Source organism: Camarhynchus parvulus, chromosome Z (genome assembly GCF_901933205.1).
Source record: "Camarhynchus parvulus chromosome Z, STF_HiC, whole genome shotgun sequence".
Classification (NCBI taxonomy): Eukaryota; Metazoa; Chordata; class Aves; order Passeriformes; family Thraupidae; genus Camarhynchus; species Camarhynchus parvulus.
Window position 1 is genome coordinate 11073006 of NC_044601.1, and position 25529 is coordinate 11098534.

Consider the following 25529-nt stretch of genomic DNA (forward strand, 5'->3'; position numbering starts at 1 on the left):
AGCAACCAAATGAATAATGGAAGCCAATGTGCTTTTACTTTTTTGACACTGTTTGCGTAACTTCACTGCCTTCCTCTTTTAAAAATAATACAGAGGATACTGTGTTCATGTACAAACGTTGTTATTTTTTTGCTAACATGGGCAGTTTAAGGCCAATTTTTTCTAGATAACAGGGACTAAAGCAAATCTGTGATCATGTGACTTTTTGTGGTTGGAAATCTAGTTCCTGTGAATTGCACGTAATTTTTTGAGGTTTTGAGACTCACCAGTGGTTATCCCTTCTCACGTCAAAGTTGATGTGAAATGAGTTTCTCGATAGCTTGGCCAATGATGTTTGTAGCTTTTGATGGATTCATATTATCTTTTACAGCCCCAGCTGTAGTAGCCCTCTTCCTATGTGATGAATAATTGCAGTAATTTTTAATGCTTCTAGATTGGGCAATTCTTTTTTTCCTTTTCTTTTTTGTTTTGCATCAGTTGATCTATCTGTTGCAGAGCGCCCACCAAGTTAAACTATCAAACCCAAGGAAATTTAAAGTCCATTCAATTTAAAGGCCAAATTGGAGTCTTCATCTTCCTTTTACAGAAATCCCTTGCCTGGCCTTAGCAAAGGCTAAACTAAGGATTTTAAGATTGTTTATCCTGCTTTTCTGAGTCCCTCATATGCCTCAGCATAAGTTGCCTTTGCTCTGAGGCTGCTTGCTTCATATGTGACAGCTGTAACAGATAGCCCAACACATTCCAGATATTCTTTCCTTTTTTTTTTTTTGGCCAAGTTTAGGAAATGAGAAGAATTACTTAAAAACCATTTATATTATGTTTCACTTTTCCTATGGCTTTTAAGATCAGTTCCATGGCAAGTATCTTGTGTTGTTGGTTGCAAGATTCAGACATACTCTTCTTTCTTGAGGCAGCAACACAAGAGCTGGCTAATGAGTATGGGTCTTTCTATTGTTCATCTCTTTTAATTTGTGGGGGACTGTTTCACCTTTATGGCTGTGACTAAGTGTTACAACTGCTAGAATCTCATTTCTAGTTATCTTTTCCTGATTGGTTGTACTCTATGGAAGTTTTTCTTTAGAAGCTTAATATGTAAAAAACATTCTTTTAGTTAACAAAATATCCATTTTTTTAAAAATCCACCTTACCTACTGACAACAGTGAAAAATACTAAGTTTTTGTTTTTCTTCTTATCTTGGTAGAAGCAAAGGTTTCTAGTAGATTTATTATGTACTAAACATCCTGGCCTGGCTCAGCACTCCCTGTCTGTTCCATAAGAGGGTTTTACTTGGTTCAGATATGATCTTTCTTCACAAACATACCTGCTTCACAGGTGGACACAAGCTTGTAAAGCTTCGCTCATGTCTTGGTTTGAAAAGACAGGTGTCTGTTAAGGAAGGCAGGAGCTTCTCTTGAAATGCAAAATGTAAACCCGCTCCCTCGGAATTATTGTAATTTTGAAATTAAGGAGCTTTTAGGCAAAGATATGGGAATAGGAATAAGAGTTCTTTATTAGGAAAAATAAAAATAAAAACGCAGTAATACAAAACAACACTGACAGAGTCAGAATACAACTTGACACCCTGTGGGTCAGGGTGGTGGTAGCAGTCAGATTAAATGGTGGCTGCAGTCCTCCCGAAGTGACAGATGTATTTCTGTTGAAACAATGACTCTGTAGAAAGGGTGTAGGTCTTCTCTGAAGCTACAGTGGTGTTGTAGATGGGTCTGGTCTTTTTCTGGGAATCTAGTAGGAAAAGGCTGATCTTCTGGGATTCTAGTGGGAAAAAGCTGCCTGTGGTGTTCTAAATAGCAGATTATATCCAGGTAGAAATCCTTGGCTCCTCCCCCTGGGTGGAACATCTCGCAATGGAATGATGTAATTTTATCAGTCATGCTGTGAAACTCAATGGTCCATTAACAGAAGATATCTACCCAGAGGGAGGATTGGTTGTGGAAGAGATAAAGAAAGCCATCCCACCTGGTTTTAACAGACAGCAATCGAAAACACATCTCTGGCCACATCTTGCTTTTGCAACCTAAGACAGCTCACTTGCAATCCTGAGCCATCAGTGGCTCCTCCATCTCTGGCCTAGGGATTTTTCAGCTTTTTATGTCAAGGGTGTACTGGAAACTGCTCTACTCTGCCAGTTTAGGTGTCCATCATTGCATACATTAGTCATAACATTGCAGTCATTTTGTATCTGTTTTGAATCTACGTATTGAACATGTGCCAATTTTTGGACCGTCGTCTCTACCATTCTGTTGTGGGCAGAGTGGAAGCTTTGGACAGAGTTTATTAGAGAATCCCTCCCACTGAGTTACGAGGTATAGAACTTGTTTTCTAAACCCCTTGTATGTTAAACCCCTTTTCAGAGAGGAGTCAAGGTATGATTTGATCTAATCTTCACCCCTGACTTGGTCAACAGTTTATGTTTAAAGGATTGTGCGTGTGTAATTAAACATTTATGCGACTTTCCCCACAAGATTAAGGATAGCAAACCAAATATACTTAAGTTATTAAAGTAAATTATTTATTGATGATCTTAATGATAAAAATTAGACTAAAAGATCAGTTTTATTTAATACATGGTACAGTTATAAATTCCAGTATAGTGCACTGTTTACTGAAACCATATGGAAGCAACAATAATAAAGATAGCAAAATAATTGAAAAGAAATTGATAGTACTTACCATACCAGTGACCATGGGCAAGTCTCTTTTACTCAGCCTTAAGGAGTAACCTGTAAGGGGATTCCCATTCAAGGAAGGAAGCTACACACACACTCTATCCAAGAAGGAATGTGTCAGAATTCTCTGCCATTAAAAAGGGGGCTACGCCTTTTGTACTATAAAGTGATTGACAGTCAGATGTATCAGCTCAGCAGCTTTACTTAAGTTACTAGTGCTGTCACTTCTTGGTTCCATTATAAGGAGCTCTGTCTGCTCCATCCTCACCAGGGTCAATTTCTGTTGGGAAAGACTGTTCTTCACAGAATAGAGTGTTTAACTTTGGGATTGATGAGTCAGGCTGGTCTCAGCATTCTTCAACACCAAATGCTGGGTGAACCCCTCTTCTCCGTCAGCACTGATAACTTCTGCAAATAGAGGCAAGTTTGAGCTGCTCTACCTCCACTTAGGCAGAGCATCCTGATGTCCCCATAAGCAGATACCATGACTTCACTTTTCAGCTGACATAAAAGCAAACATTCTTCCTCAGTTATTTGCTGGGAGCTGGGAGTATACAACTGTACATCTGCCACAGTTCGCTTGATACATGGTAGTTTATGAAACCCTCATATTTGGTCATGTGTGTCTTAACCTGTGTAATAGTTTAAACAATTATTTGCTGAAAAGTTGATCAATGTTTCAAAGTGTTGATGAGTTTGTAAGAGATTTTGAGTTCGGCTAAAAGCTTGACTGGACCCTGAGCTGCAGTAATTTAATTTACATTATGTTTTAAGCTGATTTTGTTCAAATTGGTACAAAAGGCTGGGTGTATTCTCATATAGAGTCAATTAAGATAGCTTTAGTTAAACTTCAGTTAATTAGGAGGAAGTTTATGCTAAACTGAATATATTACTCTTATGGTGAAATAAGAATCTACAAGAAAACAGCGCCATTCCTGAGCCAAGCTGATTTGTAAGACGTAACATTATCTGATCACAAATGTTTCATGTATTTGAGTTTGTTTTTATGGAAACAAACTGACACAGTTATTTTTAAAAATGTCCTAATTCCAAAATTTTGTGAAGATAGTCAAGCACAGTATGCCTTCAAATTTTCAGTTATCTTTCCTTCGTCTCTCTGTGTCTGTGTGTGTAGAAGTCATTAAGCTCTAGTTCTGTAGTATTTGTGTGTTACATTGTAACCACAGTGTTAATCCTAAAAGCTTTGCTCTAACTCCATCCTAGAGCATGGGAAATTACCCTGGCAGGACTGACACTGTTTGCTCTCTGCTTTATGTATAGTTTGTGCAGTCTATACTGCTGCTAGATAAAATTCCATTTGAGCAGGGAGTGTTGGGTTTTGTCTCTACGTTTTTCTGTCAATGCAGGAAGAATATTCTTCAGTTCTTGGATGCCGAAAGAGATGTCTCGGTGGTCAAAAGCAGCTTCAAGCCTGGAGATGTAATTCATTATGTACTGGATAGACGACGCACTCTAAATATTTCTCAGGATTTGCACAGCCTTCTCCCTGAAGTTTCCCCAATGAAAAATCGCCGATTTAAAACCTGTGCAGTTGTTGGGAATTCTGGCGTCCTTCTGAAGAGTGGTTGTGGAAAAGAGATTGACAGCCATGACTTTGTAATAAGGTAAGTTTTTATCTGCTGTTGAAGATGGAGGGTACTATGTTTCTTGCAGAAAAGCTGGGGAAATGTTTTAATCTGACGTACATATTACAGGCGTTATGTCAATTAATCTGAAACAATATCCAGTAAGATGTGATTCCCCAAATTTAAATTCATCCTTGTGTTATTGATAAGAAGATTATTGTGAAAATAAAACGAGGGAGAGAGGTTTGCATTACTTAATTTTGCTTTTTGCTGTGCTTATTCCAGACAAAGTGATTCTTACAGAGGTCTTGGTAGAAGAAATGCAAAATGGTTTCTTTTTAAGAATATCTTTTTTAGCTTTTGGTCAGCATAGATAGCCTTTTGTAAATTACTACATTACTTTTGTGTAGCATGTAGTAAAATTTCAGTGTGGTATATTGATGTTAAACGAGGATGCCCCTGAGGTAGCTGGAAGTCACCCTAATATATTCCTTCACAATGGTTTAAGAATCTATTCTTGCAGTCTGGGGGAAAATTATATGTTTCACTTTTTATTTATTCTTCAAACACACACAGTAGAGGGCCTTTGGATTTCATGTATCATGTAAAAGCTGACCTTATTTGACATCTTGGCATTATGTAGAAAATGCTGAGCAAGAGATGGGTACTTCTGCTTTTGAAGCAGAAGTTTCAGTTGATTTGGTTTGAGAAGGGTGAAAGGACAGAAAACAGGATGATTGTGACAGAAAGCAATAGAGAAATATTAGTAATTATGAGTTATTTGCTTTTTCCTTTTTTCACCTTAAAGAATGATGAGGACAATAAATAGTAAAAGGACATGGAAAAGAAAAATAATGGTTTTGCAGTACATAAATAAAAGAATGTACATGAGTTTTATAGTTAATTTGAAAGTTATTTTAACAAGTTGCAGCTGAAGTAATAACACACTTCTCTTTCATTTTTCTTATTAGTTGTACCACTAGTTATTGAAATCAGCATCCTTACTTACTGCAGAGGAAATCTAAAATTAACTACCACAGTTGTAAACTGCATGTAGTCTGTGGCATGCTTTTGTATTCTCTCTGAGATTAAATGTGATTCATTTAACAGGATGTCCTGGTTTTGGACAAATTTAGGAGGAACCCTTCTGAAAGGAAATGTTCTGTATACTTTACTGAAGAATAGGTTTTAGAAACTTTTTTTCACGGGTTCTTACAGGTTTGAAAGGATTTTTCTTGGAGAAAGTGAAAAAATGATTTATTTAGCAAGTTGTTTACAGGTATGAAAAGAACGAATAATGTTAAATAATAAAACTTTTTGCTGCTTTGAAGAGATTCAGAATTGTTTCTGTAGTGTGGTTCAGTCTTTTTCTGAGTCTGGAGCTGGTCTCTGGACCACAGTGCAATGTGGGGGGGGCCCTGGACAATGTTTTGGGTTTTGGAGCTACTGTTCAGGAAAAACTTCTGCTTCAATTAACAAATGAAAAGCTAGCTTAAAAAGCAAAGAAACTACTCCATCTGGTTTTTTTTAGAGAAAAAAAGCCACGAGTTGGGAGAAACCAAGAGTCTCATCTCTGTGTTTTTAAACACAGGTGGCAAAAAAATGTTATCGCTTCTCTTTCTCTCTCTCTGGGTTTAGCTTAAAGCTGTGGGACCCATTTTTGGGCACAAAGCAGGTGAACAAATCACACCAGGACACAAGACTACAGAAAAAATTTGATGCTAAATTTTCTAGATTAAATTTTTCATAGAGAAGGCAAGGTACATACTTTATTTTAAATCATGTGCTGAATTTCTTTGCAGTCATCCCCATGCTCTTCTGCACATTTTAACTAGCCATGAACCAAGTGATAATATCTGATAGGAGGTTTTAACTAATTCAGTTACATGGAGGAAGGATAATATTCTAGAGACTTGGTTGAGCTTAATAAGATCAGTAGGAAGTTACTGTTGCTAATCAGGAGTTTAGACTGGCAAGAGATGTGGATGTACTGTGAAGATGATGAGGAAATGGAACAGTTTGCCCCGGGGAAGCTGTGCATGTCCCATCCCTCAAGTGTTCAGGGCCATGTTGTATGGGGCTCTGAGCAACCTGGTCTAGTGAAAGGTCTCCCTGACCATGGTGGAGGATTTAGAACTAGATAATCTTTAAGGCCCCCTTTCAACCTAAACCATGAAACATCTCTCATATGGTATATGACAGTAAAGTGGTCTGTATAACAACTAGTGAGTCTGACAATATTCTGATTAATAATCTCTAATGTTTTGAGAATAACATGCTTGGCCCTCCTGCCTATAGGGAGTTTAAATGCAGTGATTTTTTTTTAAATTTACAAATGAAAGTTGAGATATTTTAGAATTTACATATTATAATTTAAACTATATTATATTTATTTATTTACGTCTCAATGGATGTATAGTTATATAGCGTCTGTTTAAATAGCAAGGGATTTGTTTGTAACTGAAGTTAAAGAAAAAAACAAATCAGTCATCGGACTTAGTTTCCTTCATTCCTCATTGTCCCTTTAGAAAAATTGTACATCACTTGATATGTAATCACATGGTGTAATTATGAAATTCTGGAGTGCTTCATAAACCCTTATCAGTATTGCTGTTAGGATTCTGGTATTAAAATGTACCATGACACTCTGTTAATCCTCTTATCTGATCTCTCTAGAAGTAAAATGTCCTCACTTATGTGTTGCCTGAAATGTATAGGCTGGCGAAGGACAGTTTTGTAGAATCTTCTGATACTAAGTGCATTATGTCTGTGTGCTGTGACAAGTATGTCATACTATTCTGGTTAAATATATTCCATTGATTTTGATTGTATTTTATTGGGGGGGGGGGAAAGGGGGTGAAATCTGAAGGAAAATTTTGTCTCAGAGTTGTTTCTTAGAGGAGCAGTTCTTAGGTTAGAGTTAACACTAACAATACCATTAATTTAATAATCAAACTGACAGTGAAGGTCTGTGACAATGAGGAGGACACAACAGATATCCAACAATATTTGCAGTATTGATCAACTCAAGATCCTATGAAGGGAGTGAAAGTGTTAATAATAATGGACAAACACACAGAAATTTCACAAGTTTAGTGAAGTCATGCCTATTTTGGCAGTAGAAAATGTGGTCCATCTAATTAAAATGGGAAGAAAGGAGACTGTTTGTAAAAGAATCCCAAACTGATGATGTGATGACTGTGAACTGTTTTCTGATTCCCATATACCTTTCCTTTTTATCTCTCATGTTTTTATACCCCATAAGAAACTGTTGATCTGTATGTCCCTGCTACTCTCTTCTAGTGCCAAGCTTCAGTGTGCTGCATTTTGATCTATACCCAGACAGAGTCTGAAGCACTCCAAAATATCTGATTACATGAATAAGTACATCTTGTTCCCATATTTATGCACTTTCTCATGCTGAAATTACCAAGCCAGGGGTGAGTTAACTGTTGCATCTTATGGAGCAGATGAACTTCTTATAGTAAGTGGTATATTTTGAAATGTAGTGGTTATATAGGAGTTTCTGAGAAGTGCAGCTGTATTTTGGGCAAGTGGAAAATAAAAATGCTAAGCATTGCCAAGTAATAACTTGGCAAGGAATTACTTCTGGAAACCAATATGTACCAAACAGTTCAGCTTTGGGTTCAGAATTTGAACAATATCAAAAATCAGAGTAAGTAGTTATATTTTTTATTTTTTAAAATTATTTAATTGGACGTTAGTGATGAGACCTACACAAAAGCAGAGGCCAAGTTCAGTTTTGGAGTAATTTGGTTAAAACCAACCAGTCAAACAAACCCTAGTAAATATATTGCGTTTTTTTCTTGTGGTAACCCCACTTCTGGAAAAGTCCCTTTCATTTCAGTTGGACAGTATGGAGAAGAGGCCTGTTGAGTGAAACTTGGTCAGTAGGTTAGGGCTGCTCTGACTAGGAACAGCCATGAGAAGATATTAGTTCCTTCTTTCTTTGGATTGGAGAGTCTAGTTTATATGTTACAACTCTTGTTTTCTCACCGGAGTTTTTCCTGGTGACTCTGCCAGCATTTAGGAACCAAATGGATGTTTTTGCCATCACTGGTGATAAAATTTTGCTGGGCAAATGCAGCTCTATTTTTCCAGCATACTTTGACTTTTGTTTTTTAACTTTGCCATCCATGTGGTTAGTGGAGTTAACATGAAAAAGCTTGTAGTCCTTTTTTTTTTCCTTTTGAGAGGAAAGAATACATCCTTTAACAGATGTCTTGGTTTGCCCTGCACATAGGTGAGGATAATCTGATTTGACTTTCTCCCTAGCGTGTTGATTTTTGTGGGCAATAGGTGAATGTTTCTGTGATATGCAGAAGCAAGCATCGTATATGGTACAAGCAGAAGACAGCACATGTGGTCTGGCAGAAGAAAAGGACGGACCTAATCATAGTGAGGAGGTGTGGTATCTTATTTCAGGAGAACAATTTAAATTAATAATAAGAAATAGGTAGTAGCTTCATTAATGTGTGTTGTTCCTTCAGGCCCTAGGAAAAAAGCATCATAAATTTGTCAGAATAAAGGTATTAAGAATATTAGTTTGCCTATATCCTGGAACTTGGTTTTTGTAATTAATATCAGCTTTTATCTTCAATTTTTTTTTAGTACACCTTGCTTGGACCATGGCCATCATGCCAAGTAGAGCTAAATCCTTGGAGCCAGCAGATCTGTTGAAAGCAAAGTTGCCAATTTAACACATATATTTTAAAGCATGAGTCTTCCTCTAAAAATAACGTCTGAATACATCATGACTAGATCATTAGGCCTTTTTCAGAATTCAAATGTGGCAGCTCTATTTTTGCCTTCTGTTTCTTCCTTAAACTTGTCACACTACATTGAAAAATTAAATTAAAGGAGAGAAAGCCATCATCGTCCAATGTTCTTGCTCAGGGATTTAAGCGTCTTAGAAAAGGGGAGCTCTGGTGAAGTTGTTCCAGTCAGCCAGGTGTGAGTGGTCTCCATCTCAGGAGAGCCTTGGAGAAGGCTTGACTCATGTAGCCACATTTTAGGATTATTGTTTTTTTTAAAAAAAGAAGTTAGTCCTTAAGTAGGTGATTCAGGAGGATATTTAAGGACAGAAGTCTAGAATGCTCAAGAAATACCAGTAGAAAGTGACTTCTCTACACCTATATACAAATGATAATGGGTTCTAAAGAGGCTGTTTGAATAAATACATATCCTATAAGCATCCAAATGTAGAGCAGATAGGGTTAGTCTGAATCTTCCTTGAATCTTCTTATAACTATCCTGAGAAAAAAAGGATACTATTATTTTTAGGTCACTTGCTCCTATTGTTGATAATACAGAGCCTTTAATTTATCAGTTTTCTAAATGGTTGGAAACTCGGAGCACTGTGCTGCTTTTTTTTTCCCATTGACTGTTTTTTAAGAGTTGAAAAGGTTCAGAAGAGTCTTAATCTAAATAACTGGCTTTTTAGCTGTTCTCCATTTTGGAAAGTCCAAACTACTGCTGCTTACTATATTCTATTTTAACAGCCCCAAAGTCCTTATCCAAAAAAAATGAAAATAATAATTTTTTTCTGAATGTATTGCAGGGCTAATAATTTTTAACCCTTTCTGTCCTGATAATGTTGTAAATTTTTTTTTAATTTTCTGTATCAGAATTATAACAATTATGTGGGTCTTCATAATTGCCCTACAGAATATGTTCTTTATAGATAGTAATGTGTGATGGCATTTTCACATAAAAAGGCTAAGGCACGGGTGTTCAGGATACTGCTAAGTTCCATTTCTTAGTTTTTCATGCAGTAAAATATATTTTTAATATTTCACTGGTGTAGTTTTTGTAGGGATTTTTTTCATAATTTTTTTATATGTGCAAAAAACTTTCAGTGATAGAAATTCATTGCTTTGTTTTCTTGTCAAAGGAATAGTACTGGGAAGAACAGCAAATCTAATCCATGTGTAATTTTGCAGCAGGACACACAATAAAGATGTAAATGATGTGTTTTGCAGCTCTTTCTAAAATGCCATTTAGACTTTTTGTGACACTCCACTTTCCGTGTCAGTTGATAACTTGGATTTCAGTCACTGCTGTTCAGGGAGATGCTCGGAAGAATGAATTTGTTGATTAGCAGTAGAAGTTCTAATCTGGGCAGCAGGAATTATGGAAGTTTTTTAGCAGGTGATGTTACAAAAACCATCTCCATACTGAAGTCATAGATTCAGTATTTTTGTGAACTTGTGTTGTGGAAGGGTGTATCAGGTCAATATTTTACATGGCACATACTAAAAACCCCTCATGATTGTTGTATGTGAATAGAATCTGCAGTACTGTACCTGAGCCTCTAACCTTGCAGTTCTCATGAAACATCCTCTGTCATGCCATGGATAAGAAGAGAGATGAAGTGGGTATGTTAGAGGATTCACTTTTACTTCAGATTCCTATGGTTAATTTGAAGCAATTTTAGTTTTTTTTAGTAGCCACAGAAGTATGCAGAACATGTGAGAATCCATACACTTCACTAATAATTGTATTTGTTGGGGGAAATAGGAAGTTGGTGCATGTTGTTTTTTGTAAATTCCTCTTTTTTTGGGAATGTGTGAAAGTTACCACAGCACTGCTGCACACTTTTATTTGGAGAACCATGTCAAAAGATGTGCTATGTGCACCCAAATATTAGGGCAGTGTGCTTCTTGTGTGTAGATTGAGTCTAGTCCAGCTGTGAGGTTCTCTTCAGTCTTGAACTCTTTTTTCCCTCTTCTGCTTGCTCGAGCCTTTAATTTTTCTTTCATGTCCAATTATTTCCTAAAAATGGCATGAACCACTGAACTCAAGATTACTGTTTTGATTCTTACAAGAATTTGGATGTGAATCTTGCAGGCTACTCAGGAAGGAGTATATGTTATTGACACTAATCTAGTGTAATGCCTTATGTTTCAGAAAGCTTTAATATATCTGCCAGCAACAATCTGATTTTCATTTTTTGTCTACTCAGAATTATGTGTTTATTTCTGTGCTACTGATATTTTTGGCTTAGATCTACAAAGAGAAGATATTAATGAAACAAAGCATCAGTGTAAAGCACTTCTTTCCCATGGCTTAATAGTGTTTCAAAGTACTTATTTCAACTTGTAATCCTCAAGTCCACCAATTGTTAGAGGATTTAAAAGTCTACAGATTCATGGCCATTTCTTGCATTATTCTACTGTAGGTGTATTCTTTTGGTTCTCAATGTCAGATAAAATGGAAATGATAGCTATTTTACTCAATGAAATTTTAATGGCTTTTATTTAAAACTTAACTTGAAATATGGTCTATGAATACTGTGTGCTGGACCTTTGTATTCATATAAATGATCTGTATACTTATTAATGACAAAGCAAGTTGAGCTGAATCTCTGAAGAATAACTGACTTCTCATTTGAGCATATTTTTATGATTTTGATTGCATTATTTTCTTGTTGAGATCTGCTTTCTAAAAGACTATGTTATGGATGTTTGGGCCATAAAAATGGCACAGTAAACTCAGAGATGATCACCCAGTTTGGTGAAAGTGTGGTATAGGAGCACCTACTCCATTCTTCATTTTTTTCTCATGGCATACAAGTTCAGCTATTAACTGTTTTTTCTCCACTTTTTTTTCTTATCCTACCGTAACTAATACATTCTACAGGTGTTTGTGGAAGAAGCATGTTTTCCATCACTGAGACTTTTTGGTCTGTGTATCTTAGTCTCTCAGTTGTTTTATATGTGCTCAAATACTACATAATATTTCAAACATTATCTAATTTTTCCCTTTTATATCCCAGAGCTCTTTTTAGTGGTAGCATTGCAGTTCATTTTTCAGTTGAAAATCTTCTGTTATCACACTGAAAGCTCATGTGTGAGAACCCCTGTATTTTTACGGGGAATATTTTATAGGTATATTTGCCTTTTAGTAGTATGGTTGTACATAGTATTTTTGTAAGTTAGGTGCCTCTGTAAGCTTAGAAATTTCCTATATAATATAATTGATGCTTAATACTATGTTTAGAGTAGCCACCTTGTTGAAATAGCTGTGCAGAGGTTTTGTCTATGGTCTGGTCTGACGTCATGGGAAGAGCAGGCACTGCAGCATTAATTTGAGGTACCATGGATATTAGTAGCTATGATACTAGCTATCACATGAATTATGAATGTTTCCCATACATTTAGGTCTTTTTCTAACCCCCTCTCTAAAATGTATCAATCTTTGTCTCATTAGACCATTTTCTAAATACTTCTGCCATAGATAGTGCTTAGAAGAAGTAAGGAGTCCTAGGATGATGGTTGTATCCCCAATCATGTGTTCTGTTTATGCTGGATATTATGTTTTGTGCCTTCAAGACTGGCTCTGAAGAGTGAAGGTTTGTTTTGTTTTGTTATCAGCCTGCTCACTCCCCCAGCAGTCGGCAGGACACAGAGACAGGGGTGATACATAGGGCAGCTTTTGCTTATTGCTTTGCATATTGCTTTGCTCCTGCTTTGCTCCTGCTTTGTTCTTGCTTTTGCTTCTGCTCATTAGTTAGTTTAGCTAAGCAGTCCGAATTTTTCTCTGGATTGTTTTTCTTTCCCTTTCTTGGAACCACTCAAACCTGCTCCAGACTGGGACCTGGGAAATACTGAACAGTTTGCACTTTGTGGCCTGCAGCAGCTACCCGGGCGCCAGAGGGACCGATAACAGAGCGACCACTCCCAGGAGAGACTTTCTGAATTTATCATCTTTTTCAGAGTGGTGAAAGAGTGCTGTGATCCAGTATTGTTCCTTTTGTGTGCTGGGGGGTGTTTTGCCTGTTAAATAAACAGGTTCTTTCCACTTGTCTCTGAGGAATCCTTCCCAAACTGGTTGGGGGAGGGGCGGTGTGGGTTTGCTTTATGGATGGGCCCCCTTTGGAGATTTTCTTCGAGATTTGCCCTGAACTGGGACTTAAGGGAACAAATAATAACTAATTATTTGCTAGTTTTGTGCAAGGGAAAGAAGTAGTAGGTAGAGCTTCTGATTAAATGCTTTTATACTGAAAAAATACCCATGAGATTCTTTGTTTCAAATAATATACTGAGTTTGAATTTTTATGGGAAAAACTAGCAAAGGAACCCATGAAAACCATTATTTTAGACAATTATTTTTTCTGGGAGAATACTCATTCTATCTTTTTTGTCTGAAAACGGTCAATAGCTTGCTCAGGGGAAGGAGATCTAGGAGATTTACAAACCTTTTTATAATGTGATATATTATCAATTTCAGTATTGCTATTTGCTTAATTAAATCAATCTTCAGTGCTCAATTTGACTCTTCATTACTGTTCTTTTATTCTCAGTAATAGTACCATAGCAAGTTTGTCTTGCTCAGCTTTCACCTGTTGCCTGCTTACTTGCATGCTAACATAAGGCAGCACAGAGGTTGTTTTTAGAATGAATGGAAAATGATGGTATGTTGCAAGAAGTTTGTGCATATGCATTCATATGTTACATGGTACTAATAACGTGGCATGTGAGAAAGAGGGAATTCAGTAAATTACAATCTTATATATTCTTCCTTAAAAAACCTCAATAAAAGTATGATTTCATTTATGATTAATAAATCCCTAGGCATGTAATGCTTTTGGTGCAGAAACACTTTCACTACCTCATCTCTGTTGTGATTATATTTAGCATCTGTGCCTTATGGCAAATTAGCTAGAATTAAAAAATACAACAAGGGAAGAATATTGCTTTGATTATTTAAAAGTTGTTCAGTTAATAGGCTTTTTCATTTCACTTAGAAGAATATTAATATATGTATGTTTGCCTCTGAATATGAAGTTTTCTTGAAAGAATCATGAGAATTCGTGGGAGATCATTGACATCTTCTAACAAAATAAACTTAAAAATTCCAACAGCAGTATGAAACTATGGCATAGCATAAAGATGTATTAGAGGTTAAGATAAAAGCTCCAAAACAGGTAAAAGCTCTATACATACACTCAGGTCTATATGCAAATACACAATAGCCAGTTTTATTAACCGTGAAGCATAGAAGAAGTGTAGGGATAAACTTTTTAGCCCAGCCTGTTGCACCAGGACAAGGTGCAGTAATTTTAAAGTGAAGGAACATAGATTCAGACTAGTTATAAGCGAGAAATTTTACTCTAAGAGTGGTAAAGAATTGCAGTTCTATTGTTACTGAGTGTATTTGGATTGCTCATTATTTTCTGAAGTTATACGTGAAAAATGAGTATGCAATAAGTAACAAATTTATATTGCTTACACTGTATACCTTTCTAAAATACATATTTGAGTTACTGATGTAGCAGTAATTCCATACAATGTATGCATATGGCATACAGCTTTTTAGACATGATGATGTTCGTGCCTGCGTGGTCTGTTTCTTAAAGTTGGACTCAGAGAAAACAAGGATTTGCAATGTCAAGATCTGTCTTACATTTTTCAGTAATAGATTTCATCATGTGTGTATATGTGACTACTAAAACAAACCCACTATACAAATCCCTCATTATGTTGTGCAATCTGCCCTTAAAAGAGGTATTTTCAAGAGCAGCAGTAATTCAGTCAATTTGATTGGTTGGTTTTAAGTACTTGGTTTGATTATTTTATCACATTTATTTTTAGATTTTAAAAAACTTTTAATAGTAGCAGGTTGTTCATGCATTAAGGTTTTCAGAAGAAATTTGCAAAGCCAGTGTTAAATTCAGTGGGAGTTTTTCTTATGCCCTAACAATTTTCTAGAAAATATGACTCTTAGCAGTCTGAAATGCATGCAGATGATTTATGGAATAGATGTATAAAGATTATGAAGAATGTAAATCTATTTCCTTAGCCTACATCTGCCCACATGTTATCAGAAACCTTGACTTCTTTATCTCCTAGGAATAGTCTTTATATAGTTGCTTTATAGTCTTCAGAACATCTTTCTGAAGAATGTAGGACCACTTCTTAACCTGATAATTGCATAATGAAAATTTTTTTCTGGGTAATTAGTATTATCAGACAGCACTAGGTCATCAGTTGGTGTTAAGTAATGCTGACTCATTTTTATGTCATTGGACGTCTGGCATTAGAAGAAACTAGTGGATAAAAAATGGCAAAATTAATGGAATACTGGTTATATTAGGAGTGCGATAATGTGCAAATGTTTTGAAGGAACCTGTTCCAACATTGCTTCTTACCATCCTTTGCCTCAAACAGAGCAGTCTGTTATGTTATTAAAATATTGTTGTGTTAGGTTATATTTTTGGGACATACCAGCTACAGGCTAATTCATTGAGGTTGTTGTGGAAATGATTTGTTTCTGTCACATTACATTGGTTGCTGAAGTCACAGCTAATTTCTGAATTTTGTCACCTGCATTCAACACATATGTGGGATTACATATGTATGCATTTATGTAATTGAGGTAAAAATCTGCTGAACAATGGCATAATGAGAACTTTTCAACCCTAGGAAAAAGGCACAAACCTACTGAAAAATTAAAGAAGGTTTGAAAATGAGATATGAATGAAAAACTGACAGTTTAATACTTCTTTCCAAAAATTGCAGTTCTAAGTCAAATAAAAAGACTAAATTTCTAAACATCTTCCCAACTGCAGTGATAATACCAAAACCAAAAACACAAAAAATTCATTTAAAGATGGGGTAAAGGTCGTTTGTAAATAATATATAAATACTGTGTTGTAAATAAAGTAAAATAAAAATGCATGGACTAAATTGTATAAAATATGCCTTATTTTGTTAGCGGGGCTTTCTTTGTGTGAGAGCTGTTGGCAACATGATGGTAAACAAATAATGAAAGGTAATAGGTTTAAGAAAGCATATTACTCACAAGTGCTGCTTTAGATGTTGAGCATTCTAGAGCATAATGATGTGGCTTCCAAATGATTCCAAGAGGAGTATTTTTTGTCACAGCATTCTGTACACTTAATGTTTTTAAAAATTTGTTTGATCCTTGTCCAACTTGAGTAAAATACTATGTATTATCACACCTTCTATATTAGTATTTTTTTCTCACATTAAATTGAATTGGGCTTTCATGTTCATTTTTAGGTTTCCCTTCATGCACACATTTTTCTGATTAATATTTCATATTTGTTTTCATTTTTCCATTAATTTCTTCCTCTTCAGGTGCAATCTAGCTCCTGTGGTGGAGTATGCTGCTGATGTGGGAACTAAATCTGATTTTATTACCATGAACCCTTCAGTTGTACAAAGAGCTTTTGGAGGCTTTCGGAATGAGAGTGACAGAGAAAAATTTGTGCATAGACTGTCCATGCTGAATGACAGTGTCCTTTGGATCCCAGCTTTCATGGTCAAAGGTGGAGAGAAGCACGTGGAGTGGGTTAATGCATTAATCCTTAAGAATAAATTGAAAGTGCGAACTGCCTATCCATCACTGAGACTTATTCATGCTGTCAGAGGGTAAGTGTATGGAAAAGACTGGTCTGTCCTCAGCACAATGAAATCATAACTAGAATTCCTAGCAGGCAGAAAAAAAGATGAATGTCAAAAGGAGTATGGTATTTCCCATATTGATGTAATGGATTGCATTTACAGCAGGTTTGTTTGGTAATAAATGCTGGCCACTCATTTAGCCAGCTCTGCTACAAACAACTGAAGTGCATTTGCACAATAACTTTTCAAATTGCACTTTTATGTAAAAAAAAGTATCATCATTTTATGATAAACTAATCCTAAAAATAGTCTGAATTCAGTGTATAATGAAAGTGCTACATGTCTTCTTTGGGAAACAATTGTGAAGATAAAAAATACAATCTCAACAGCATCAGGGTAAGGAAGCAACCCTGTAAATAATGAGGCCTGGCAGATTTGAAAGTACTGAACTCCTTCATAAAGTATCTAGGATTTGGAGCAATCTTTCTCCTTTTGAATTTGGCAAGATGCTTTGGCAATTCAAAAACATTGATAAGAATCACCACTTAATGAAGTGGTTAATGAAACCACTTATTAGAAAAAAGATGTATCCATGCTTTAAGCGGATACTTTTCTTTTTAACCCCATAATTTAAAAAAACTGTCAGATGAAGTCTCCCGTGTCTTTGTAACTACTATATGTAGGTCTGTGCCTGAAAGTATATAGTTCTATGTCTGAAAATCATTCAAAAGATGATGGTAATGCAATGTGTTTGTACATCAAATTATGACAGTATGGTAATATTCAACTTGAGTTCCTTGAAATGTGCTCCTTGTGGGGTGTAGGAAGTTGCCTTAAAGTCCTTGTAAGTACTTGTATACATAAAGTAAGGCCTAATGGCTTGTACACCAGTTACTGATTGTGTAGCTGTTCTTACTGTTACAGCAGCAGAGATAAGTTTAGAAGGGATGTTTGAACCGTTATCCCAGTGTAGTATGTGTGTAAAGCTTAGGCATAAATTATTCTTCAGGATATTTTGCTATGTCTCATAGATTAACTGCTGCATTCCCTCTGTGATGCACTTCTGGCACTGGAAAAAAAATCTATTGCCTGTGATATTAAGGAATCCTTCAGAAAACTGTTACTTTATTACTGAGTTACTCCATTTCATTAGACATTTAGACTTTAGCTATTTATGGGCCATGATTGTGTTGAATTTTCAAGTATTCAAAATGTCTGTAGTACATAGTTATGGTCATTTGTATGTGTATATAAACCTGTCTGAGATTGCTTCCGGTTTATAAACAACATTTTTAATTTCTATCTGCTAAAATCTGGGTAAAATTATCCAGTGTGAATGGTAGTTCAGAATGTGCAGTCTTTAACTGGCCAAATTCAAGGTCCTTTAGGGGGCTCTGTCTTAAAAGAAGTATTAGTACCTACATTGTCTCTCTGAATGAGGCAACAAAAGCTCTGCCATCTGAATTGTTGAAAATTTAGATTAAGTGTATTTTATATTATACCTAGCAATGTCATCTGATATGACTGCATAGATTTGTGCAATTGTTGAATCTGCGGTTTAAATTCCACAGTAAATTTAAATTGATATCAAGAGCTTTGATTTAATGAACCTAAAATTATATTAAAATATGGAGATACGGTGAATTTTGGGTAAAATCGTTTCATATCTAATAATCAGTAAGGTTCATGATTCCAACCTGACATGTTAAATACAAATAGAGAATATCCTATGCTGAACAGTGCAGGCTCAAGGTTTGAAAAGTGTTGTCCATATTCCTTTTAATATGCATCAAACTGTCGAATATTTCCTTCATTAACCTTTAAAGCATATGGTGTTAGGCACTTTCTAAGGGCAGAAGATAAATTTTCTTTGGCTTCTGATCTAATGAGGCCAAATTCTTTATTTCTAATGCAGTATAAAGTTATATTAGAGTTTTATCTAGTAACGGGTCAGTTTGGCTACAATCACAGCCCTGCACTGAAATTCTTGCTCCTGTTCTTCCTTCTCTTTTAATGAAAGAAATGTTATGAGCTGTACATAGTGTTCCAGAGTTGCTATTGATCAGATAGTCTTTATTGATCAGTTGACTGCATTCTGAGATAAGTTTTAAAACTTTTTCTGTCCATTATGCACTTTTTAGGTTAAAAATAAGGTAATGTGGTATTGGAAAAAGAAGCTACTGTTTTGCTGATTTCATGCTTTACAAAGCTGCTGTGAGTGATGGATGCTCCTCTAGAATCTGAGAAGGATTTTAGGTTTTAAAACCAGATTATATACATACAAGATCCAGCATGATAACTATATTTTAAATGAGTAGTATCATAAATGGCCATTGTATTCAGATTTTTTTTTCTTCAGTAGGTTTAGTTCAAGTGGTTACCTGTGATCATTTTTCTCTATTTTACTTTTTCATCTTTTCATCAGCAAGTTTGGAATATGAGATTTTGAGAGTGATCTGGGAGCCATTGCATGGGTTTTTTCCCCCAAAGTGTTTCTAAAAGCTAATTTATAGAACTTTTAATGTCACTGTGCACATATTGACAAAATAAATTAGACAATCAATGTGTGATGGAGTTCAAGATGGAACTAAGATCTTTAAACTAACATCTTAACTGATTAAAAACATTTACTTGCTCTCTAATGTCGCTGCCAGGAAGTTTAAATATAAAGTAATTGTAATGAACAAACCTCATAACTTCTTTTTATTGACTTCAGTGACTAATTTCAGAAACTTTATTAAGAAGGCTGAGATTTAATGCTGAACTGTTTCATTAGGATTATTTGTAGTAATACTTTCCAAATGAAATTATACTCTCTCAGGTGTGGAAAGTGTCTGTATAGAGGCTTGTCTCAGTAGCAGAGCTGTAATTGAGTGTGGACTAAATAGCAGGTAAACCGGAACTGAGGCTGCTGCAGTTAGAGTCCAGATCATGCTTCTACTGGTGGCAGACAACCAAACTCAAAAGTAGGATCAGCAAGACATTTTGCTATGGATCCCACCTCATGGATCTGTGGAGGGATTAGAGGGATTCCTGACACTGAACATCTAGTTGGTACATTAAGCAGAGGTCAGTTAACTCCCAGAGCCTTGCACAGCTCTTTTTTTTGTGCTTCTGCCGGTGAGTATTTGAAGATGTCTGTTGAGGAGGCTGAACACCACCACCCCCTTGCCCTGACAAGCAACACAGATTCAAAATACACTAGTTTTCTGTGAAGTTTTTTCTTGTATTTCCTCTCCTAAATCCACAAAACAAAAGTTCTCACGCTCATCTTGATGTGTAAGAATGTTTTCTTGGCTGCTCTTCCAAGTGGAGCCAGCAGGGAACTGGATATTTTGAACTATTAGTCATTCAGCAGCAATATCACCGCAACTGCTTCACATTAGATTCCTTCCCATCTTCTGGGTATGGAACAATTGTGTAGACATCCTGTGGGATTTGCCTGTGCTCTATTTATTTCCTCCTTGATTTGGCTTGTGAAAGAGCAGTATTATCCTGCATTAAACATGGCAGAACTCCCGCTGAAATCTCTGTTTTGTCTATGTGAGGAGTATGCTGTACCTATTTATAGTCATGTTTATGGTCACAGTGCAGGATCTCCTTTCCTTTATTGGTCAAACAGCTATTCTTTGGATGTAGTGACCTTTTGCATAACATTACCACATCTTCAGAGTTCTTTACTCCGGGAGTTACAGAGAAAATAGTTTCAGAAACTGAAATGTGCAGAAATCAAGTAGTTTTCCAGCAGCTCTGTACTGAGAAACAACTACTGTGAGTAATCTATAAATACTTCTGTTTATTTTCTTCTTCCTAACAGACTTCCCTTTTCAGTTTTTCAGTTAACTGCTAAAATATATTTATTAAGAAAAGATGTTTTGAAATACATGGATAAATAAATCACCTGAGGAAAAAAAATGGCCATTACACTAAAAACAGAATTCTATGTATAAAATGACTGTGTCTTTTGCATCATGTATATAAATATTCAAAATACTGTGAAAAAAATTCATACTAGCTACTTTTCAGTGGAATACGATCCTGTTTTTTATATATGTGGATGTTAAAAAGAAGTGTTTTACACTGTAAGTACCCTTGTGCCCTAACCTAAGGTATCCTTGGAACTGGCTTTCTTTAAGTTACACAAACAAATAGGAAGCCAGTTAGTTTGGATTTTAAGAACCTAATCTATTGTATAATGTTGTTCATCTAATCCCAATATGCTGTCCTATGTGGAGAGCAGGAAGTGATGTTCCTGTTCTTGAAGTGGCGACACTCCAGAGTTGACTTTTCAGTCTAGCACCTGCTTTCCAGAGCAGCAACACCCTGTGTCTCTTAAGGATATGCCCAAATCTTGTTTTAAAGTTTCACAGGATGAGCTTTTATTTCCTTTGCACAAGTTCTTCTATTTTATCACATTTCTGAAAGATTTAGCAAGGTCTGTCAATATCTTACTTCTTGAGAGTTTTCATTGGAGGCAAGCACAGTTGAAGTAGAGGACATGAAAGCAGAACTGACAGCACACTAAATTGTTTTTTTGTATTTTTCACTCCCTGGTTCATTCTGCCAGGTAAACCAAGATAAGTTTATCACGATAATAGGGGTATTTCTATCCAATTCTTTAAATTCTTATTTACCTTTTGACAATACACTCCTGTAAGTTTTTGTTTTGGGAGAACGGTTTCATCTCTTACTGAGGCAACTGCTTGGTTCCTTATCAGCAATGTTAATATACCTAACACTTATAAAACTTACTCCTCCCAGATTGAATTTCAGGTTTCAACTAGTGGAGAGCAACAGAATTAGTCATAAACAAGAATAGGAATGAAATTTTCCATTTCCAAGTTTATTGTTTAGGTTATCTACCATGAGCAATAGCACTCTAACTAATGCTAATGACTCCTAGGAGCTAAGCAGGGAGTAACACATTGTTATTCATACAGTGTATCTGCAAATTTATATTTATTTGACAACTGTTTTGGTACTTACTATATTATTTTTTGATTTTAGGTTGTTTTTATTTATTTTCCCTTACATAAAACTTGTGTTTCTGAAAACCATAAAAATGTGTTATAACTCCCATTTGATCGTTTCATACTCCTGTAAAAAACCTGTAGCTGTGCAATGGAGAAGCAAACTAGAAACATTTTTTGTAGTCTATTTTTGATGAACCAGTAACAGGACAGGAATCCACAGAGAGTGATGTTGGCCATATAGTATTAATAGAATTGAGAATATCTTCTCTTGGGATTTTTTTTTGACACATGAGATGAATTATCTGTTGATTCTGGCTAGAACATGTATGCATAAGAAAATTGTTAGGCTTCCTTCCTGTTTTTTTAAAGTGGTGTTTCCAAGACAATAATAAAAATTCTGCTTTCTTTTATTTTGATTGTAACGTCTTCCAAGTGTTTTTAAAGATGTGTGCATTTAGTTTTATCCTTACTGATCTTCTGTGATGAGGAGAGGTTGTATTAAGCATCCAGCCAGTAACAGATTTCTTTAATGTTTAATTAACTACTGAGGTGATGTGGAAATAAGTGAACAAAGCTATAGCTATATACACTATATGGTTTGGCCTTTTGCTTCTGTCACTTCAAGTCATTGGGTTGTTAACATGAGAAGTGCTTCAGTGAAATAATACACTAGCACAAATATAAACAGTGGTGTCAGCATAGGAATGAGCAGTTTGGCTTAGTGCCTTCTGTAGCCTTGCTTTTTAATGCATATGAGTTCCTTTAAGAATGTTTAAATGGATTTGTTTGAAGTCTCTAAATTCTTGATGGTGTACAGGGAGTGTTTGAGATCAGAAGGACTGAGAAGTATGTGAGGATATTTTGTCTGGAATTTCCGAGTGCTAAGACTAATGGCTACTACTTTCTTCCCGAACATTTGTACCAAAATGTAGGTGCTGTGTGCACCTACATTAACATTGGTGTGTTAATAACGCACCAATGTTTTGGCTGCACCTGAATGGCACTTGCACAGCCTCAAAACTTCCCTGTTACCAAAGGAAATGCCATGCAGTCCAGCATCATGCTCAGCAAGCAATACAACTATGGTAGCAGAATAAGAAGGTGAGAGGTGGTTCTTTCATTCACCTAGTAAGCTGTCTTTATCTTGATTCCTGACTTTACTTGGTTTTGCTCTTCCTGATCTTTTTCCACCCCACTGAGGAGTGGGGAGGGGAGTGAGAGCATCTGGGCAGTGTCAGGCCTACATGTGAAGGAAGGAATTTTTTTATTTGATACACAAGTCGTGTATAGGCTTTTCAGAGGCTAAGGGAAGCCTGTCAGCCTGTTTGAGTTCACATCAAAGAATTAGAACGTGAGAAGAAGGGTGAGCATTGCTCTATTTCAGACCCTTGTGAGGGTTAGGTCAGTGCTGACATGTCTGGTGTGATGTTTTAAGAACAGAACACGTTTTCAAGAAAATAACTGATTCATTAGGTGATAAATCTGGATTGTGCTCCTTTGCTGTCGGAAGGCTCACCATAGTTGAGGTAGATGCTAGTAATGCATGTGTTTTGGATGGAATGAGATTTGAAGTCTCTCACCAGTACTCATTTCCTTCCCATTCTAGACAGAAGTCTCTGTCCCTCTTTATTGTGTCTTGTGTGTTTCTTTCAGCAGAAGTTGCTCCTGTGAATCCTATTCTTAGGTATTATGCTTATTCTTATCCTCATTTGTAGCCATGAGGACCTGTCTATACACATGTGAGAGGTTAGTGCTGTTTGGATTCATGTTAGGAATCCAATACTATAACACTGCTGTATTGAAGTCCTTTTCTGAGCTCTGTCCTTCTGTCTTCAACAGGTGAATTAATTGGCCATAAGAAAAATTAGGAAAATAATAGTTACTGCTGTAATGTGTAAAACAGAATTACTTTTATTCCTAACTTTTTAAAGCAATATTTTTAATAGACATATTATAGTTCCTATACTTCATGAGCACTGCAGAAACAGCTTATTGATGTTTTCTAGTCTGTATTTAGTGGAAGCAAGTGTCATAATTTGCATTTTTCTATCATATCTTTAGTGAAGTAGTCAAAGAAAATGGACTTAGCAAAAGTTCTTGCTAGAACTTGCTTTTTCATTTCACATTTATTTGTACTTTATTGTCTACCTCTGGGGTACAGGGGACTTTCCAAAGAAAGAGAAGACCCATAAAAGAATCTGAGATAGGGCTGTACCAAAAACAAATACAGTCCCTGGTTTCAGAACATTTTGGAGGCTCACAAGGTGGGGGGTTTTGTTTCCTTTTTTTTTTCATTTTAGTACAAGTGTGGGCACACCCACTAGCAGAATTGGCAGAGGGGAAATAAATGGGTATTTCACAGTCATACTGAAACCAACAGGTGTCACAGCTTATGCTGGTATCAAATTATTTAGTCTCAGATGAAATGTAATATACAGATGGGCTAACGAGGCTGTAGAAAGATTCATGTGTGGCTCAAACTTTATGGGTGAGGCCTTGCCTTTTTTGCCTTTTAGTCTATAATGGACAGAGCATTGAAACACAATAGGAAAAAGGTGGTTTACATAGCTCTCCATGACAAGAAGGTTTCAGAAAATAATCTCAGTGATCTCTTCCTTTGGAAATCAAGCAGTCATTTAAAAATCACTGAAGAGAAATCCTCAGGTCTGATAAAGACAATGTCAAAGAGAGAAAGCCCTCCCTCCATGCTGCAGTGTGTTCTCCTCTCTAAAAGGCATCTGCTGGAAGCTGTGTTGGGTGTGTGAAACCCTGGGAGCACAGCTGTGCTGTTGAAAAGTGAGTGACAAGCAGATAGGACAGCTCTGCCTGCTGTGGGAGTATTGCTGCATGCTGGCACTGAAAACAAAATACAGGTTTGACCCATAGATCACTGGTGGCAATTGGGATTTCTGCTGCTTACAAGGGATTTGTCATGAGTTTCCAGAGAGGAGTTTATTTGCTGTAGTTTGTGGGTTTCCTCCAGGGATGTTTCACAGTGGGAGCAGATCCTGAGAGATGATGCTTGCTGGCCCTGGAGTCTATTAGAAAATGAACTGAATGAATTCAGGAGAGAGAAAACAGGTTTGAGAAGATGTGGATAGAGGAAGATTTGGTTCATGCATATGTTAATGTCAGCTCTCTGAAGATGTTAGTAGCAAGCAATCTTTTCCAAATGAATCTGTTAAAAGAACAGTAGGCTTCTCACAAGCAAGAATACTACATAAAGACTGGAGAAGAGCACAAAATTATGCCTCAGATCTCCTTGTGTTAACTCATGGGATTGCTAAGCCACCATTGCTATTTTGGTATGATAATTATTCTCTGAAGCAGAGGTGAAAGAGAACAGGAAATCCATCTTTCTGGTTTTGTTTTCAAATTCTGTAAATTGGTTCATAATATGCATAGCAAGTTCTGGGCACAGAATATCTGGGAAAAGTGCCAATGTGTAAACACACTTTATTTCTATAGCATTAATGACTTAAAGTTGAGTAGCTTGAATTCAGACTGAAGATCTCACTTCAAATGACTGTTGGTTACATGGTTGATGGTAACTTAGTAAAGCCACTGACGATATACAAAGATAGCATTGTAAGTAGCAATAAGACAGCTCAGATTTTGTTTAAAGGCTTTAATCCATAATGTGATAACTTTTTCCTTTTAAAATCATTCTAAATACATTTGCACAACCTTTTTTTTCCTTTTTCTAAATTTGCTTTGTTTTAATCTTTCAGTCTAGTGAAGTGGGTATATGGTTCAGGATTCCTTCTTTATTTGATATATAACAGCAGTAATAAAGTGGAAAATAGTAGGTACTACCTACTGTATGCCTCTATTGATGCAGTGCAGATTTAAAGTGCGTAAAACCCACATAAAGAAAATAAAGCAAATTG

At 36.1% G+C, this 25529-nt stretch overlaps 1 protein-coding gene across 2 annotated transcripts in view; it reads left to right on the forward strand.

Annotated features, from left to right (window-relative positions):
• ST8SIA4 (ST8 alpha-N-acetyl-neuraminide alpha-2,8-sialyltransferase 4) overlaps window positions 1–25529 on the forward strand; it is a 58535-nt gene that overhangs the window by 12657 nt on the left and 20349 nt on the right. For both annotated transcript variants that reach the window (XM_030968004.1, XM_030968005.1), the window contains 2 exons: window positions 4056–4313; window positions 16400–16693. In XM_030968004.1, coding sequence (XP_030823864.1) covers window positions 4056–4313; window positions 16400–16693 — 552 coding nt within the window. The remainder of the gene's footprint in view (window positions 1–4055; window positions 4314–16399; window positions 16694–25529) is intronic.